The sequence below is a fragment of the Salmo trutta genome, chromosome 1, assembly GCF_901001165.1.
Source record: "Salmo trutta chromosome 1, fSalTru1.1, whole genome shotgun sequence".
In the NCBI taxonomy this organism is placed as follows: Eukaryota; Metazoa; Chordata; class Actinopteri; order Salmoniformes; family Salmonidae; genus Salmo; species Salmo trutta.
In genome coordinates this window covers 37,239,042-37,259,322 of record NC_042957.1, presented here as the reverse complement: position 1 = coordinate 37,259,322, position 20,281 = coordinate 37,239,042, and the positions used below count along the sequence as shown (strand labels likewise).

Genomic DNA, 20,281 nt, shown 5'->3' with positions numbered 1-20,281 from the left:
TAGAACAAGGCTGTAACGTAGCAAAATGTGGAAAAATGTAAGGGATCTGAATACTTTTCGAATGCACTGTTTGTGCCAGTCTCTTTCTGCTTCGGCCAAGTCTTTTCTCATGGGCTTGTTTGGCAAGACCAGGAAGTGGGGTTGTTGAATGTAGAACCAGCCTGGCACCCTGAATGTTAGGAATGGATTCTTTAGTACAAGGGTAATGACAGGGTTGGGGTCAATTCCATTTGAATTCACATTTGGTTCAATTCTTTGAATTTAAATAGTATTGTCCCCAACTCTGGTACTCAAGTCACAGCCTGGACGTCTGCAGTACTGCTGGTTTTAGATTCTTCCTGGTAGTAAAATGATTGATTCATTTCATTGAATGGCCCGAGATGCCATTCACCTAGGTCGTGTTCATTGAGGCACACCACGGAAAACATTTCAAAACACTTTTCAACAGAAAACACAAACAAGCGTTGGTACCTAATGAAATCGACCCTAGTGTCCCATGTCTGAATAGTTCCTTGATTAGAAGGGAAGGATGAAAACCAGCAGAGTGGCGGACCTCCAGGTCCAGATTCGACAGAGGTGGGTATGGTTGGGACCAATTACAATTTCATTTCAAATCAGGAATTCAGTGAATTGAAATAGAATTCACCCCAACTCTGGATGAGGGTCTATAGAAGGACTGTCGGTCAGTAGAGTGGTTTACTGGGGTCACATTCAGCAGAGAACTTTACATACCATTCAGATTGAAAAATAAATACTTCTCTCTCAAGAGGGAATCGTGTCAACTCTATACAATATATTTATATCTGCAACATTCTGGAACGTTGCAACATCCTGAACGCAACCCAGGATCCATTCCAATGGGGAGCGTCTGATAAGTTGAATGTGGGAGCCAGGGTTGGGCTCAGTTCCATTTCAAGGAATTGAATGCTTGGTTCAAATTTCTGGGACTTTTAGCATAAAACAAGATTGAGATCTTAGTGTTTTCATTCCGAGCTAGGTAAAATAGCAGTTTTCCTAAAATGGCCTTATAAGTAAGAATGTACCAGTGTTTGAGCCTGCATGTTGCTAGTGATGTCCACCTGACAGCATTGTAGAGATCACAATGAGTTAGACGTCTCTGATTGGTGACAAAACATAGGGCTGCAAGATACACAGCGCCAAGAGCATTCAATGTAGAGCTTGATCACATAAATAGTATGACCATAGTCCAAGTACAACAAAACTATTTTCTCGTGGCATAGGAAAACAAGCTCTGTGCCGGTAATAAAACCCAATACGCAGCTTGAGTTTCCTGGCAAGGTTCTCCACATGGGTGGTGAAGCTCAACTTCTCATCCACCCAAACTCCCAGATATTTGTACGTTCTGATTTGCTCTATAGAATGTCAATCCAAGGTAGTAGTTACATGGTATTCAGGGTGGTTAGTATTAGAAAATAGCAAGCATTTTGTTTTAGAAGATTTCAGAACAAGCTTGAAATTGTACAGATTCTGTTGAATGATGTTAAACGCTGTTAGAGCTTTTTCCAAAGCCAAAGTCAAACTGCTGTCACTTGAATAGAGAACAGTGTCATCCACATAAAAATGTATATCAGCTGTCTCAATATGGCTCCCAATGTTGTTGATATAGATAATAAACAGGGGACCTAAAATTGATCTTTACGGTGTCCGACTCACAACCATCTGGCTTAACACACTGTGCTTGAAAATACGGAGAGAGGTACTCAGTAATGTGTTGTACTGGATTTGCCCCAAACATAACACGTTGTATTCAGGACAAAAAGTGAATTGCTTTGCCTAATTTTTAGCTGTATTACTTCAGTTCCTTGTTGCAAACAGGATGCATATTTTTTTTCTGTACTGGCTGATTTATTTTCACTCTGTCAAAGAGGTTATTATTGTGGAATAAGTACAATGTTGTTGATCCATCCTCAGTTTTCGCCTATCACAGCCATTAAACTCTAACTGTTTTAAATTCACCATTGGCCTCCGTTTCCTTCCTCTCCGCAACTTAGTCAGGAAGGACGCCTGTATCTTTGTAGTGATTGGGTGTATTGATACATCATCCAAAGTGTAATTAATAACTTCACTATGCTCAAAGGGCTATTCAATGTCTGCTTGTCTTGTTTTTACCCATCTACCAATAGGTGCCCTTCTTTGCGAGGCATTGGAATACCTCCCTGGTCTTTGTGGTTGAATCTGTATTTCAAATTCATTGCTTGTTAAGCAAATGTTTACTCCTACTGACCTGAAACCTGATTGAAACCATACCACTCAAAATATTGTTTTCCTGGAGGTAGGCCTTATTGTCCAAGGCCTCCAATACCTCTGCCAGAACAGACTATTTATATGTGGGCCAATAGTTATTCAGAAGAATGTGATCACCTCCTTTCAAAAGAGGTTGGACAAATCCTGATTTCCACAACTTGGATATTTCATTCTAGGGTGAGGTTAAAGATGAAACTTGAAAGCATTTTACACGACAATACTCATCCCCCTTCACTCAAATACTCATCCCCTTCACTCAAAATGCAGACAGCAGCAGCCAGACAAGGGGAAAGATACTTCTTCAAAAGAAAATTTAAACAGATAGATATGGGGACTATTTTATTCCAACAGGCATTAGGCTGTATAATAGATAGTCTGTTGGTCCCACGAGTATCCACCATATTGCACTTTCACTTTAAATGTGTAGCTATAGCACTTTGAATGAATTATTGTGTAGTTTGTGTTTTCATGTTTTATGTATTTTTAAGCACATGACCAAATGAATTTCCCCCTGGTGGGATAATAAAGTTGATATGAATCTAAAGGAGGAGCAATGACGTCTGCAGCTCCGAGACAGAGAACCTGGAGAAGGCTTGCTTTTTATTTCATTTCACCTTTATCTAACCAGGTAGGTCAGTTGAGAACAAGTTCTCATTTACAACTGCCACCTGGCCAAGATAAAGCAAAGCAATGCGACACCAACAACACAGAGTTACACATGGGATAAACAAACGAACAGTCAATAACAGAATAGAAAAATCTATATACAGTGTGTGCAAATGTAGTAAGATTAGGGAGGTAAGGCAATAAATAGGCCATAGTGGCGAAATAATTAATATTTAGCAAATAAACACTGGAGTGATAGATGTCCAGAAGATGAATGTGCAAGTAGAGATACTGGGGTGCAAAGGTGAAAGAAAATAAATAACAACATGGGGATGAGGTAGTTGGGTGGGGTATTTACAGATGGGCTATGTACAGTACAGGTGCAGTGATCGGTAAACTGCTCTGACAGCTGATGCTTAAAGTTAGTGAGGGAAATATAAATCTCCAGCTTCAGTGATTTTTGCAATTCGTTCCAGTCATTGGCAGCAGAGAATTTGAAGGAAAGGCGGCCAAAGGAGGAGCTGGCTTTGGGGGTGACCAGTGAAATATACCTGCTAGAGCGCGTGCTACAGGTGGGTGCTGCTATGGTGACCAGTGAGCTGAGATAATGCGGGGCTTTACCTAGCAAAGACTTATAGATGACCTGGAGCCAGTGGGTTTGGCGACGAATATGAAGCGAGGGCCAGCCAACGAGAGCATACAGGTCGCAATGGTGGGTAGAATATGGGGCTTTGGTGACAAAACGGATGGCCCTGTGATAGACTACATCCAATTTGCTGAGTAGGGGTTTGGATGCTATTTTGTAAATGACATCGCCGAAAGCAAGGATCAGTAGGATAGTCAGTTTTACAAGGGTATGTTTGGCAGCATGAGTGACGGATGCTTTGTTGCAAAATAGGAAGCCGATTCTAGATTTAATTTTGGATTGGAGATGCTTAATGTGAGTCTGGAAGGAGAGTTTACACTCTAACCAGACACCTAGGTATTTGTAGTTGTCCACATATTCTAAGTCAGAACCGTCCAGAGTAGTGATGCTAGACGGGCGGGCTGGTGGGTGTGGGCAGCGATCGGTTGAAGAGAATGCATTTAGTTTTGCTTGCATTTAAGAGCAGTTGGAGGCCACAGAAGGAGTGTTGTATGGCAATGAAGCTCGTCTAGAGGTTTGTTAACACAGTGTCCAAAGATGGGCCAGAAGTATACAGAATGGTGTCGTCTGCGTAGAGGTGGATCAGAGAATCAGCAGCAGCAAGAGCGACATCATTGATGTATACAGAAAAAAAGAATCAGCCCGAGAATTGAAGCCTGTGGCACCCCCATAGAGACTGCCAGAGGTCCGGACAACAGGCCCTCCAATTTGACACACTGAACTCTATCTGAGAAGTAGTTGGTGAACCAGACAAGGCAGTCATTTGAGAAACCAAGGCTGTTGAGTCTGATGATAAGAATGTGGTGATTGACAGAGTCGAAAGCCTTGGCCAGGTCGATGAATGCGGCTGCACAGTATTGTCTTTTATCGATGGCGGTTATGATATCGTTTAGGACCTTGAGCGTGGGTGAGGTGTACCCATGACCAGCTCGGAAACCAGATTGCATAGCGGAGAAGGTACGGTGAGATTCGAAATGGTCGGTGATCTGTTTGTTAACTTGGCTTACGAAGACTTTAGAAAAGGCAGGGTAGGATAGATACAGGTCTGTAACAGTTTGGGTCTAGTGTCACCCCCTTTGAAGAGGGGGATGACCGTGGCAGCTTTCCATTCTTTTGGGATCTTAGACGATACGAAAGAGAGATTGAACAAGCTAGTAATAGGAGTTGCAACAATTGCAGCGGATAATTTTAGAAAGAGAGGGTCCAGATTGTGTAGCTCAGCTGATTTGTAGGGGTTCAGATTTTGCAGCTCTTTCAGAACATCAGCTATCTGGATTTGGGTGAAGGAGAAATGGGGGAGGGTGTCGGGTAATTTCCCAGGGGGCGCATATGGACCTTTAACCCTATCAAATAACCTGCATCAAGAACATGTTGATTAAAAGAGTTCAGAATAAAGGTTCTCAATTACCACCTGTGAGTCAACCAGCAGTTGTTTAGGGAGCTGTGCATCTCCTTTGCACTCTAAACTTTTCAAAAATGTTGAAGGATTATTCAGATTATCAGCAGTAGATTTGAGATAGTGGTCTGCTTTCAGCTTTCGGGTCATAGCCACAACCTGATTCCCGAAGGCATCCAATCATCAGCTGAATCAGACCTTCTTGCTTAAGCCCACAAAGCATTCAGTTTCCTTATGACTGCTAGTTCATCTGAGAACCAAGGGTTGTCTCTGCCTTTAATTATGTTTTGTTTGAAAGGGGCATGCTTCCTGGAATGCTTTATGGAAGTAAAAAAAAAAGCAAATTCAACATCAGGGATGAATTCAACTTTATTTCAGGTAAAGTTAAAAACATCATGTACAAAACCCTGAGTATCAAACTGCTTCCAATTCCTTTTCATAATGATACGTGAAGGAAGTTTAGGAATTTTACAATCCCTCACATAGGCAACAGCACAGTGATCATTTAAATAATTTGAAGAAAAATCAATTAAGATTTTAGTGGACACTTTGCATTCAACCTTGTTACATTGTTAACAACAGTGGCGGTCGGTTCCGTTTAAGATGAGGGAGGACAATAAAAAAATATAATGGGCATGGCCTTATTTCTATTACAGCATATTGGATGACTGTCATCCATTTTCCATTCACCCAGCTCAATGAATCATTGAAAGGCTGAGGCTACTACATGATACTTAAACTTTCCATATACCCATCATGGGGTTGCTACAACCTAGCCTATGAATGACATTTTACAACGTACACTACATTCGAAAACTATTCAGACCCCTTGACTTTTGTTACGTTACAGCCTTATTCTAAAATGGATTAAATACTTTTCTTTCCTCATCAATTTACACACAAAACCACATATTGATAAAGCAAAAACAGGTTTTTAGAATTTTTTACAAATGTATTTAAAATAAAAAACAGAAATGCATTATTATACATAAGAATTCAGACCCTTTGCTACGACTCTCGAAATTGAACTCAAAGATTCCATTGATCATCCTTGAGATGTTAATACAACTTGATTGGATTGTGGTAAACTCAATTGATTGGACATGATTTGGAAAGGCACACACCTGTCTATATAAAAGGTCCCACAATTGACAGTATACAGTTGAAGTCGGAAGTTTACATACACCTTAGCCAAATACATTTAAACACATTTTTTCACAATTCCTGACATTTAATCCAAGTAAAAATTCCCTGTTTTAGGTCAGTTAGGATCACCACTTTATTTTAAGAATGTGAAATGTCAGAATAATAGTAGAGAATGATTTATTTCAGCTTTTATTTCTTTCATCACATTCCCAGTGGGTCAGAAGTTTACATACACTCAATTAGTATTTGGTTTTGGGTAGCCATCCACAAGCTTCCCACAATAAATTGGGTGAATTTTGGCCCATTCCTCCTGACAGAGCTGGTGTAACTGAGTCAGGTTTGTAGACCTCCTTGCTCGCACACGCTTTTTCAGTTCTGCCATCAAATGTTCTGTAGGATTGAGGTCAGGGCTTTGTGATGGCCACTCCAATACCTTGACTTTGTTGTCCTTAAGCCATTTTGCAACAACTTTGGAAGTATGCTTGGGGTCATTGTCCATTTGGAAGACCCATTTGCGACCAAGCTTTAACTTTCAGACTGATGTCTTGAGATGTTGCTTCAATATATCCACATAATTTTCCTCCCTCATGATGCCATCTATTTTGTGAAGTGCACCAGTCCCTCCTGCAGCAAAGCACGCCCACAACATGATGCTGCCACCCCCATGCTTCACGGTTGGGATGGTGTTCTTCGGCTTGCAAGCCTCCCCCTTTTTCCTCCAAACATAACGATGGTCATTATGGACAAACAGTTGTATTTTTGTTTCATCAGACCACAGGACATTTCTCCAAAAAGTACCATCTCTGTCCCCATGTGCAGTTGCAAACCATAGTCTGGCTTTTTTATGGCGGCTTTGGAACAGTGGCTTCTTCCTTGCAAAGCGGCCTTTCAGGTTATGTCGATATAGGACTCGTTTTACTATGGATATAGATACTTTTGTACCTGTTTCCTCCAGCATCTTCACAAAGTCCTTTGCTGTTGTTCTGGGTTGATTTGCACTTTTAGCACCAAAGTACATTAATCTCTAGGAGACAGAACGCGTCTCCTTCCTGAGCGGTATGACGGCTGTGTGGTCCTTTGGTGTTTATATTTGAATGCTGTTGTTTGTACAGATGAACGTGGTACCTTCAGGCATTTGGAAATTGCTCCCAAGGTCAAATTTTTTTTTCTGATGTCTTGGCTGATTTCTTTTGATTTTCCCATGATATCAAGCACAGAGGCACTGAGTTTGAAGGTAGGCCTTGAAATACATCCACAGGTACACCTCCAATTTACTCAAATGACGTCAATTAGCCTATCAGAAGCTTCTAAAGCCATGACATAATTTTCTGGAATTTTCCAAGCTGTTTAAAGGCACAGTCAACGTTTTGTATGTAAACCTCTGTCCCACTGGAATTGTGATACAGTGAATTATAAGTGAAATTATCTGTCTGTAAACAATTGTTAGAAAAATTATGTAGATGTCCTAACCGACTTGCCAAAACTATAGTTTGTTAACAAGAAATGTGTGGAGTGGTTGAAAAACGAGTTTTAATGACTCCAACCTAAGTGTATGTAAACATCCGACTTCAACTGTATATCCTACCAACGGGACATTCAAAACTGTAATATCTTATGTTTCATCGAGCCGTGGCTGAATGACAACATTAAGAACATACAGCTGGTGGGTTATACACTCCATCGGCAGGACAGAACAGCAACCTTTGGTAAGACACAAGGCGGGGCCCTATGCATATGTGAACAACAGCTGGTGCACGATATCTAAGGAAGTCTCAAGGTTTTGCTCGCCTGAGGTAGAGTATCTCATGATAAGCTGTAGACCACACTATCTGCCTAGAGAGTTTTCATCTGTATTTTACGTAGCTGTCTACATACCACCACAGACCGATGCTGGCACTAAAACTGCGCTCAATGAGCTGTATGCCGCCATAAGCAAACAGGAAAACGCTCATCCAGAGGCGGCGCTCCTAATGGCCGGGGACTTTAATGCAGGGAAACTTAAATCAGATTTACCGAATTTCTATCAGCATGTTAAATTTGTAACCAGCAGAAAAACAATTCTAGACCACCTATACTCCACACACAGAGACGCGTACAAAGCTCTCCCTCGCCCTCCATTTGGCAAATCTGACCATAATTCTATCCTCCTGATTCCAGCTTTCAAGCTAAAATTAAAGCAAGAAGCACCAGTGACTCGGTCTATAAAAAAAGTGGTCAGATGAAGCAGATGCTAAAACTACAGGAATGCTTTGCTAGCACAGACTGGAATATGTTCCGGGATTCTTCCGATGGCATTGAGGAGTACACCACATCAGTCACTGGTTTTATCAATAAGTGCATCGAGGACATCATCCCCACAGTGACTGTACATACATACCCCAACCAGAAACCATGGATTACAGGCAACATTCGCACTGAGCTAAAGAGTAGAGCTGCCGCTTTCAAGGAGAAATGCCGCTTTCAGGGAGAAATCCCAATATGCCCTCCGACGAATCATCAAACAGGCAAAGCGTCAATACAAGACTAAGATCTAATCGTACTACACTGTCTCCAACGCTCATCGGATGTGGTATATTATATTATTAAATATTACCAAGAGAAGCACAGCCGAGAGCTGCCCAGTGACACGAACCTACCAGACGAGCTAAATAACTTCTATGCTCGCTTCGAGGCAAGTAACACTGAAACACGCATGAGAGCATCAGCTGTTCCGGACGACTGTGTGATCACGCTCTCCGCAGTCGATGTGAGTAAGACCTTAAAACAGGTCAACATTCCCAAGGCCGCAGGGCCAGACGGATTACCAGGACGTGTACTCTGAGCCTGCGCTGACCAACTGGGAAGTGTCTTCACTGACATTTTCAACCTCTCCCTGTCCGAGTCTGTAATATCAACATGTTTTAAGCAGACCACCATAGTCCCTGTGCCCAAGAACACTAAGGTAACCTGCCTAAATGACTACTGACCCGTAGCACTCACGTCTGTAGCCATGAATTCTTTGAAAGGCTGGTCATAGCTCACATCAACACCATTATCCCAAAAACCCTAGACCCACTCCAATTTGCATACCGCCCCAACAGATCCACGGATGATGCAATCTCTATTGCACTCAACACTGCCATTTCACACCTGGACAAAAGGAACACTTATGTGAGAATGCTATTCATTGACTACAGTTCAGCGTTCAACACCATAGTGCCCTCAAAGCTCATCACTAAGCTAAGGACCTTGAGACTAAACACCTCCCTCTGCAACTGCATCCTGGACTTCCTGACGGGCTGCCCCCAGGTGGTAAGGGTAGGTAACAACACATCCGCCACGATGATCCTCAACACGGGGGCCCCTCAGGGGTACTCTCTGTTCACTCATGACTGCACGGCCAGGCACGATTCCAACACCATCATCAAGTTTGCCGATGACAGATTAGTGGTAGGCCTGATCACCGACAATGACGAGACAGCCTGTAGGGAGGAGGTCAGAGACCTGACCGTGTGGTGCCAGGACAACAACCTCTCCTCTCCATCGAGAGTATCCTGACCAGTTGCATCACCTCCTGGTATGGCAACTGCTCGGCTTCCGACTGCAAGGCACTATAGAGGGTAGTGCGTACGGCCAGCACATCACCGGGGACAAGCTTCCTGCTATCCAGGACCTCTATACCAGGCGGTGTCAGAGGAAGGCTCTAAAAGTTGTCAAAGACTCCAGCCACCCTAGTCATAGACTGTTCTCTCTGCTACCGCACGGCAAGCAGTGCCGGAGCACCAAGTCTAGGTCCAAGAGGCTCCTAAATAGCTACTACCCCCAAGCCATTAGACTCCTGAACAGCTAATCAAATGGCTACCCAGACTATTTGCATTGCCCCCCCCCCCGCCCCCTCCCCCTGGAACGCTGCTGCTGCTGCTCTCTGTTAATATCTATGCATAGTCACTTTAATAACTTTACCTACATGTACATATTACCTCAATTACCTCGACACCGGTGCCCCCACACATTGACATTGACTCTGTACTGGTACCTCCTGTATATAGCCCCTCTATTGTTATTTACTGCTGCCCTTTAATTATGTGTTATTGTTATCTTTTGGGGGGGGGGTATTTTCTTAAAACTGCATTTCACTGTACGGTCTACACACCTGTTCTACTCGGCACATGTGACAAATAAAATTTGATTTGAAGAAACGGTTTTGTTTTTCCCCTGGGTGATGTGGTATTGTACAAAAAGGACGAGAATGAAGTTGCCCCTAGACACTGATCTATGGTCAGTTTTAGATAAATACTAAAATAAATACTAAAATGTACACAAATGCACACACACGGACACACACACACACGTGATGTGAGTGGTAGGACTGCCTTTTGCTGTTTAATTAATTATGTCTGTTTCTTCAGCACAGGGAGATGAGTGTGTGTACAGACAGGACTATGGTGTAGATGGGGGAGGGATAGGTGTGTGTGTGTGAGTGTGCGTGCGTGCGAGTGCATATGCGTCTAACAGTGGGAAATCTACTGTATCGGATGGAAGAGGTGTGTGTGTGTGCACATACCAGCGTGTGCGTGTACGCATGCATGTGGGCGACCACATGAAGGTGCTGTGTTCAAACCTTACATCCCATACATCTCCACACAGACAGAAACCAGGCAGGAGTGACGTGAAGAAGGAAGGAGTCCGTGGACGGCGAAGTAAAATAAGTAGTAAGCGTAAGACATATTTACATTTTGGACATCCTCCCTCACCTCAAGTGTACCACGCTTGGATGGGTTGAGCACCAAGAAGCGCTTGAGGAGGTTTTCACAGTCGGTGGACATGTAGAAAGGGATACGGTATTTACCCCTTAGAACACGCTCTCTCAGCTCCTATAGGGGGAGATAGAGAGGAGAGGTTAAAGGCAGGGTCGGAAGTTTAGAGGTCAGGGGTCAGTCGGTGGACATGTAGAAGGGGATACAGTATTTTCCCCGCAGACAACACTTTCAGCTCCTACAGAGGATATGTAGACCCTGTGTCTCAACCTGTCTCCCAGTGTGCAATCATGTACTCTTCCCCACGCAGTTAGCATGGTAGGCAAGTGTAAGCATGGACTAGATGGAGTTTCCACCATTCTTACACTAGTCCTTTCCTTTCAAAGCAAGTGCACATTTAGGACAGATGGGTAGAGAATTGGGACATAAGAGTAGAGGCCAGGGTTAAAGATTAACACACATACACAGATTTGCACACACCTTCAGATTCTGACCGTCGAAGGGCAGCGACCCTGACACGAGCGTGTACAGTATGACTCCCAGGCTCCAGACGTCCACCTCAGGCCCGTCGTACTTCTTCCCCTGGAACAGCTCTGGGGCGGCGTAGGGTGGGGAGCCGCAGAATGTGTCCAGCTTACTGCCCATTGTGAACTCGTTACTGAAGCCAAAGTCGGCTATCTTGATGTTCATGTCAGCGTCCAGGAGTAAGTTCTCAGCCTGGGGGAGAGAAGGTGAAGTGGGTGTGTTTGTGTGTGGTATTTATTCAGTGATGTGAAACACTGAACATTGTTGTTGTTTACAATTAAAAGAAGGGGGATGTAGATGGGTAGGTTTTACACCGGAACTAGTGAACTATAAGTGGGGTGTGTGGGGACATCATTCAGTGACACAAGATGTTGATCCCATGTGGCTTAGTTGGTAGAGCATGGAGCTTTCAATGCCAGAGTTGTGGGTTTGATTCCCACGGGGGACAAGTACGAAAAATGTACCCACTCACTACTGTAAGTCGTTCTGGATAAGAGCGTCTGCTAAATGACTCAAATCTACAATGTATGAGATGCTAATAACGAAGTAAACGTTGGACATTTACACCGGCAGTAACGTTGCCAGACTGTCAGTCACCCACACTTTATAGTCTTGAATGTTGCAGGTAAATTAAAGAATGAACAGAGCTGACACGATTCCCAGTTGTTCTGACAATAATCATATGTTCTACACTATATATTTATATCGGTACGCTCTGTAACATTCTATCCTCCTGAACAGGACACAGGTCTCGTGACATGCCTATGGATCTCTTCAAGCAATCAATGTGTTGTTATGAATGATAACAAGTTATATCAGGTAATAATGCAGACAATAATAGGCACTTCTAATGCAGTAATAAATAAGTGCATTCATAGTATAATAAGAAGTAGGCACATGCAAAGTTCCAGAATTCGTTCTTTCTTCTTGTTTCTCCCACTCTCCATCTTCCTCTCCCTCTTTGTTTGTCTATCCAACTCTTTCTGTTCCTTCCTCCCACTTTCTCCCTCTATCTTGTGCAACTGCATAATTTAGGACATGTCATCGTGGAAACAGAGTGCGGAAACAGAGCGTGTAATGCCCTGTAGAGACTACTACAGTATGTCACACACACCTCTGGGGGATGGTAACACCACATCCCGTGTCGTAGCAGGTGAGAGGATGTAGATGGGAGGTGGGAGGTGTGGGATGTGATAATGAACAGTGTTTCTCCCAGGGCAGTGAAGGAGTGAGTGTGTGTGTGTGTGTGTGTGTGTGTGTGTGTGTGTGTGTGTGTGTGTGTGTGTGTGTGTGTGTGTGTGTGTGTGTGTGTGTGTGTGTGTGTGTGTGTGTGTGTGTGTGTGTGTGTGTGTGTGTGTGTGTGTATGTATGTCAGGGTACATGTGTGTATGCGTGTGTGTGTACATAAAGTGTTCATTACCTTCAGGTCTCTGTGTACAATATTTTTCTGATGGCAGTACTGCACAGCTGACACAATCTGGAAAGGAATGGATCAAGACCATAGAATTAAAGTTATTATGCCGTTTCTAAGTTGTTATAAAAGTTATTATAACTACAGCCACTGCAGCCCTTTAGATTTGGAGTTTGACACGTGACAGAGGAGCTTGGGGTTAACTTGGGACTGGTCAACACTGTCACACTGTGTGTGTGTGTGTGTGTGCGTGAGAACAATTAGCGACATCGACCCGCACCCACTTCTCAGAACTTCATTGATTGGACAACAGGGACGTGATTATGGCCAGTACTGACTCGCACGGTGTGTGTCTGTGTGTGTATGTAAGATCTGGTGGTTTTCCCCATCCAGGTAAGCAGGGGCTGATTTGAACAGAATTAGCTAGTGACTGATTACTGTCAATAACATACTATATAACTACAACAATATCTATCAATGTACCTATCCATTGGGGTAATACATGTTAATATTATTAATTTTGACGTGTCCTGTTTGCTCTCCTCTCCCCTTCTATCCTCCTCTTTATCCCATCCCTCTTTTCTCCCCCTCCCCTCCATCTCCCCTCTCCTTTACTCCTCTTTAATCCCATCCCTCTTTTCTCCCCCTCCATCTCCCCTCTCCTTTACTCCTCTTTAATCCCATCCCTCTTTTCTCCCCCTCCCCTCCATCTCCCCTCTCCTTTACTCCACTTTAATCCCATCCCACTTTTCTCCCCCTCCATCTCCCCCTCTCCTTTACTCCTCTTTAATCCCATCCCTCTTTTCTCCCCCTCCCCTCCATCTCCCCTCTCCTTTACTCCTCTTTTATCCCATCCCTCTTTTCTCCCCCTCCCCTCTCCCTTTACTCCTCTTTTATCCCATCCCTCTTTTCTCCCCCTCCATCTCCTCTCCTTTACTCCTCTTTAATCCCATCCCTCTTTTCTCCCCTCTCCTTTACTCCTCTTTTATCCCATCCCTCTTTTCTCCCCCTCCCCTCTCCTTTACTCCTCTTTTATCCATCTATATTTTCTCTCATCTTCCTTTCACCCCCCTTCTCCTAGCTCCCTGTCCCAGCTCTTACATCAAGTGACCCAGATATCCCCATCTCCACAGCGACAGTGGACTGAACCAATGAGGAGAAGGGGTGGGGTCAGGGGAGCCCCTGTCTGGACTTACGGAAGACCCCCTTTCACTGATTGGCTGAAAATGACAGGAATGGCCAAGGATCTTCCCAGTTCCCAACAAAATATGATGATATGTGTGTGTGTTAGCATGTTTGTGTGTGAGAGGGGGGGCTTAAGTCTGTGTGTGTGTCTTGCTTGAAAGTCTGTGTGTCACCCAGCCAGGGTGACTTTGAACACGGGGTATGTATGTTAGTGTATGTGCGTGCGTGCGTGCGTGTAGGGCTGAATCCAGTCTGCTGCAGTACCTGTCTAAATTTAGCCCTGGCTTCCTTCTCCTTCATCCTCCCATGAGCTACGAGGTAGTCAAAGACCTCCCCTGAAAGGAAGGGAGAGCGAGACAGAGAGACAGTGGGGGAGAGAGCAATATAGAGTGAAGGGAGAGAGAGAGAGAGACCGAGAGAGAGAGAGTCCGAGAGAGAGAGGTTTAAGTTCAACTTTGACTGAATGTAGACATTCTAGAATTTTGTCTCAGTCTCCCAACTTATTTTTAATGTCTGCAACCCATCAACAAAGCATCAATTGCTAGTTCGGCAGCCTCATTTGTCCTAGATTAAGGCAATACTATGTGTTATAATAAAGTACTATGAATATCAGGAGACAGACCAACCCTCCTCCTGGAGAGCTACTGGTTGTGCAGGATTTTGCTCCAGCCCTGCCCTCAAACACAGTTAATTCCACTAATAGACAACTCATCAGGACCTTGATTGCCTGAAGCAGGTGAGTTAGCACAGGGCTTGGGCAAAAGCCTGCACACCCGCTAGCTTTTCAGGAGAAGGGTGTCATACTATAATAATCATAATACTTGTATTTTAGATAAATGAGCTTTTCATGGATTACGCTCAAAGCATATTATAAATATGTTGTACTGTATGTCATATTACTAGGTAACTTACCTCCACTGGCATATTCCATCACCAGGTAGAGAGTTTTCTCAGTCTCTATCACCTCAAACAGTTTCACTGTGGAGGAAGGGAGAGAGAGAGAGAGAGGTAGAGGGTGAGCGAGCGCACTCGACATAACGAGATTAGCCAGGTTGCCTCAGGAAAGTATCGGTGCAGTAGCGCTGGCTGTTTTGTTCCCAGGCTACCGAAATTGTTGCAACCCCTATTACTAGCTTGTTCAACCTCTCTTTCGTATCATCTGAGATTTCCAAAGATTGGAAAGCTGCCGCGGTCATCCCCCTCTCCAAAGGGGGAGACACTCTAGACCCAAACTGCTACAGACCTATATATATCCTACCCTGCCTTTCTAAGGTCTTCGAAAGCCAAATTAACAAACAGATCACCGACCATTTCGAATCCCACCGTACATTCTCTGCTTTGCAATCTGGTTTCAGAGCTGGTCATGGGTGCACCTCACCCACGCTCAAGGTCCTACACGATATCATAACTGCCATCAATAAGAGACATTACTGTGCAGCCGTATTCATTGACCTGGCCAAGGCTTTCGACTCTGTCAATCACCGCAATCTTATCTGCAGACTCAACAGCCTTGGTTTCTCAAATGATTGCCTCGCCTGGTTCACCAACTACTTCTCTGATAGAGTTCAGTGTGTCAAATCAGAGGGCCTGTTGTCCCGACCTCTGGCAGTCTCTATGGGGGTGCCACAGGGTTCAATTCTCGGGCCGACTCTCTTCTCTGTATACATCAATGATGTCGCTCTTGCTGCTGGTAATTCTCTGATCCACCTCTACGCAGACGACACCATTCTGTATACTTCTGGCCCTTCTTTGGACACTGTGTTAACTAACCTCCAGATGAGCTTCAATACCATACAACACTCCTTCCGTGGCCTCCAAATGCTCTTAAATGCAAGCAAAACTAAATGCATGCTCTTCAACCGATCGCTGCCCACACCTACCCACCCGTCTAGCATCACTACTCTGGACGGTTCTGACTTAGAATATGTAGACAACTACAAATACCTAGGTGTCTGGTTAGACTGTAAACTCTCCTTCCAGACTCACATTAAGCATCTCCAATCCCAACATAAATCTAGAATTGGCTTCCTATTTCGCAACAAAGCATCCTTCACTCATGCTGCCAAACACCGTCGTAAAACTGACTATCCTACCGATCCTTACTTTGGCGATGTTATTTACAAAATAGCCTCCAACACTCTACTCAGCAAATTGGATGCAGTCTATCACAGTGACATCCGTTTCGTCACCAAAGCCCCATATACCACCCACCATTGCAACCTGTATGCTCTCGTTGGCTGGCCCACGGTTCATATTTGTCTCCAAACCCACTGGCTCCAGGTCATCTATAAGTATTTGCTAGGTAAAGCCCCGCCTTATCTCAGCTCACTGGTCACCATAGCAGCACCCACCCGCAGCACGCGCTCCAGCAGGTATATTTCACTGGTCACCCCCAAAGCCAATTCTTCCTTTGGCAGCCTTTCCTTACAGTTCTCTGCTGCCAATGACTGGAACGAACTGCAAAAATCACTGAAGCTGGAGACTCATATTTCCCTCACTAGCTTTAAGCACCAGCCGTCAGAGCAGCTCACAGATCACTGCACCTGTACATAGCCAATCTGTAAATAGCCCATCCAACTACCTCATCACCATATTGTTATTTATTTTGCTCTTTTGCACCCCAGTACCGCTACTTGCACACTCATCTTCTGCACATCTATCACTCCAGTGTTTAATTTGCCATACTGTAATAATTTCACCACTATGGCCTATTTATTGCCTCACCCCCTTATCCTACCTCATTTGCACACACTGTATATAGACTTTCTCTATTGTATTATTGACTGTATGTTTGTTTATTCCATGTGTAACTCTGTGCTGTTGTTTGTGTCGCACTGCTTTGCTTTATCATGGTTAGGTCGCAGTTGTAAATGAGAACTTGTTCTCAACTAGCCTACCTGGTTAAATAAAGGTGAAAAAAATAGAAAAAAAAGAAACATGAGACAGACAGGCCTTAGGGCCATAGACAGGCAGGCAGACAGACAGACAGACAGACAGACAGACAGACAGACAGACATAAGCATACAAACGAAGAGGCAGGTAGACACAAACAGACATACAAGAAAAGACAGACGAGTAGACAGTCTCTACCACAGCAGCACACAGCAACTCCCACCACCACCTGAGCAGATAACGTGTGTGTGTGTGTGTTCCGGGGGAACAGGAGTGTGTCGGGCACGGGATACAGAGCATGGAAAGGGTGAGAGGAAAGAAACACACAACACACATGGGTGATGTGTGTGCGTGCGTGTGCCTCCAAGCACTCTCATAGCCATTTCTCATAGGCCTTGAATGCATTATGCCAATTGCTTCAGTGATGTGCCATGACTGGACACGAAGCGCTAGGCTGAGGGAATGTGAATGAGAAATCAAAGCCTACAGTTAGGTGGAAAATCACCAGCCATCAGGCTAAATCCCTTCCCATCTAATTGAATTGGAGCAGAGATGAGCACGACTCCCTCTGTCTCGCTTTCTAAATCACTATCTGTTTCACTGTGTCTCTGGGTGCACTCCAGAATACACACATTTTGCAGAATTAGGATAACTTGACAATATTGACATCTTATTGATGTCTGGTACATTAAAAACGTATGCGGATGTTGAATTGCACAGAATGCACCCTGCTTGTCTGTCGGTTAGGGCTGCACAATGAATCAAATTCATATCCAAATATTGACATGTGCAATATCCATATCGCATGCAATATTTTGAAGAATGATTTTTATTTTATTTAACTAGGCAAGTCAGTTAAGAACAAATTCTTATTTACAATGGGGGTTAACTGCCTTGTTCAGGGGCAGAACAACAGATTTTTACCTTGTCAGCTTGGGGATTCGATCTAGCAACCTTTCGGTTACTGGCCCAACCCTCTAACCACTAGGCTACCTGCCGCCCATATACGCCAGTGTAAGAGATGAGAGAGAACAAAACTGTACACTCCCTGGGTGTCCCCACCAACAATGGAAACCCTGCTATTAAAGGTAAGAAAACTGAAAATATGGCCCAAAATTCACATTGTTACTGTTAGCAACATTTGGCATAATCTGAACATTTATGTATCTGGGTGCTTAAAAATGTTTGTTTGGGCTACTTTTCATCCTGCCGAAGAAATTGTCTTGGAGAGAAAACCTGCAGATTTTTCGAACATATGCTGGTGCCAGGCTCAATGGCCACATACTGTTCTGAAATGAGACCATAGCCAACTAATCCCACAGTCACTGTCTGTATCAATTAGTCTCGCATCTCTCCCTCTGTCTTGCTATCTCCTTCAGTCTGTCTCCCTCTATTTATATTACTTCTTCATTGTCTATATCACTCAGTCTATCTCCCTCTCTTCCAATGTCTGTATCCCTCTGTCTCTCTTCCCCACCAACAATGTTCCCTCTAAGGTGCGCGCACCTCCTCCGGGACTGCAGTGCAGAAAAAATGCCAGGCTGCGCAGAGACAAGAGATTGAACTTCACTGAGTTCGCACAATTAGTTTGCATTATATAGATCCATTTTTTTTCTGTGATCCAATCAACATTATGTCAGACCCTTTTCAATGCAAAAAAAACAGAAACAAACCAGATCGGGTGAGAGCCGCGTTTCCACATTTGTTGATATTCTTTGCTAATTAGCAAGTTATTAGCCCAGTTATAGATAAGTATAGGTCAGCAATGGGGAGTTACTGTTTCCTACAAGAGCACAAAGCGTGTACGCTTATACCCTGACTACACTGCTCGCGTCGCGTGCGCGAGCATTACAAAATAAATGTAGAAATGTATATTATTCAATTATTGCACCCACACTGCTCGATCGCACGCACCAACGAGCGTCTGCATTGCCAAGGGCTAAAATAGAAGTCAGTTCTATTTGTGATGCAGATCGCGCTGCCTCTCCCAGTCCTGCCTCTCCCATCTCCTCATTGTTTTCTAGAAGCAGGTACCCACTTGCCATCTCCTCATTGGTTATACCCACGTGGGTGACTGAAAGACAAACGAGGTCGGTGGCGGTAATGCACCTAATTTATGAAAGTTGCCAATTGCAATATAAAGTCCAGAGAAGAAAAGGCCTGAAAGGAGGAGAGATGACTAGAAACGATTCGGTTGACCGTTTTATGTGTGGATTAATTGTCGGAGTAGAGGACCTTGTGCATTTCAGGTAAAATAACAACTCAATGTTTATATCCCAGGACAAATTAGCTAGCAACTGTAAGCTAGTTAAATAGCTAGTTAAACTGCTGCTCCAGTTTCAACTGTTCTGTCTGCGGCTATGGAACCTTGACCTGTTCACCGGATGTGCTACCTGTCCCAGACCTGCTGTTTTCAACTCTCTAGAGACAGCAGGAGCGGTAGAGATACTCTGAATGATCGGCTATGAAAAGCCAACTGACATTTACTCCTGAGGTGCTGACCTGTTGCACCCTCGACAACCACTGTGATTATTATTATTTGACCCTGCTGGTCATCTATGAACATTTGAACATCTTGGCCATGTTCTGTTATAATCTCCACCCGGCACAGCCAGAAGAGGACTGGCCACCCCTCATAGCCTGGTTCCTCTCTAGGTTTCTTCCTAGGTTCTGGCCTTTCTAGGGAGTTTTTCCTAGCCACCGTGCTTCTACACCTGCATTGTTTGCTGTTTGGAGTTTTAGGCTGGGTTTCTGTACAGCACTTTGAGATATCAGCTGATGTAAGAAGGGCTTTATAAATACATTTGATTTGACTTTACAAATTAGCTAGCAAGTGCAAGCTAGCTAGCTAAATTGCCATAAATGTTTAATGCTTTTCGACCTGTCCCCAAATTAATGTAATTGGTTCAGAGTTTGTTTTGATATTTTAACCTACGTGTTTTGTGTGGGGGACAAAATAAATGTATGCACGATGGCGCACGCGCGCAGCCGGTTTGGGTTCCGTGTTAGCCTACATTTCAAGCTGTCTTGAACATCCAGTCAGGTCAAATATGCAAATAAGCCAATAGGCAGAGGGGTAGCTTACATTGTCTAATTCTCTGTATGGTAATAATTCATTTTATTTTGTAAAGTAAACACAGTAAAATGCCGTTTAAAGTCACCTATTTGGCCCATGGTGTTACAGACCAACTAAAAAATTACAAATTAAAATGTCAAGTCTTCATAATGTAAATTTTTTTTTTTAAGTGTCATGCAATATAAGCCTGCATTGATCCCCACATATAGGCTACTGTAGGCTATATTACAAAAATCAAAAAGCTATTTCCATGTGAAAATGTAATTGGGATTTGTTCCATTGGTTTTGTTGGTAGGCCTACATTATGCCTATTGGCTACTGTAAGGGTACAGCCTCAGTGTTCACTGTAAACTCGCACCGGAAGTTGCACAAAATTCTCACAACATTCAAGTTTCCG

The 20,281-nt window shown here is 43.8% G+C and overlaps 1 protein-coding gene across 10 annotated transcripts in view; it reads right to left on the bottom strand.

The window, feature by feature from the left end:
- The window catches only part of LOC115195396 (MAP/microtubule affinity-regulating kinase 3), a 110,987-nt gene that overhangs the window by 35,254 nt on the left and 55,452 nt on the right, over positions 1-20,281 (bottom strand). For 7 of the 10 annotated variants that reach the window (XM_029755218.1, XM_029755250.1, XM_029755226.1 and 4 more), the window contains exons 5-9: positions 14,829-14,894; positions 14,181-14,251; positions 12,741-12,797; positions 11,276-11,512; positions 10,772-10,912 (exon numbers count right to left, since the gene is read on the bottom strand). In XM_029755218.1, the coding sequence (XP_029611078.1) occupies positions 10,772-10,912; positions 11,276-11,512; positions 12,741-12,797; positions 14,181-14,251; positions 14,829-14,894 (572 nt within the window). The remainder of the gene's footprint in view (positions 1-10,771; positions 10,913-11,275; positions 11,513-12,740; positions 12,798-14,180; positions 14,252-14,828; positions 14,895-20,281) is intronic. The other 3 variants (XM_029755235.1, XM_029755243.1, XM_029755267.1) reach the window with 1 other exon arrangement.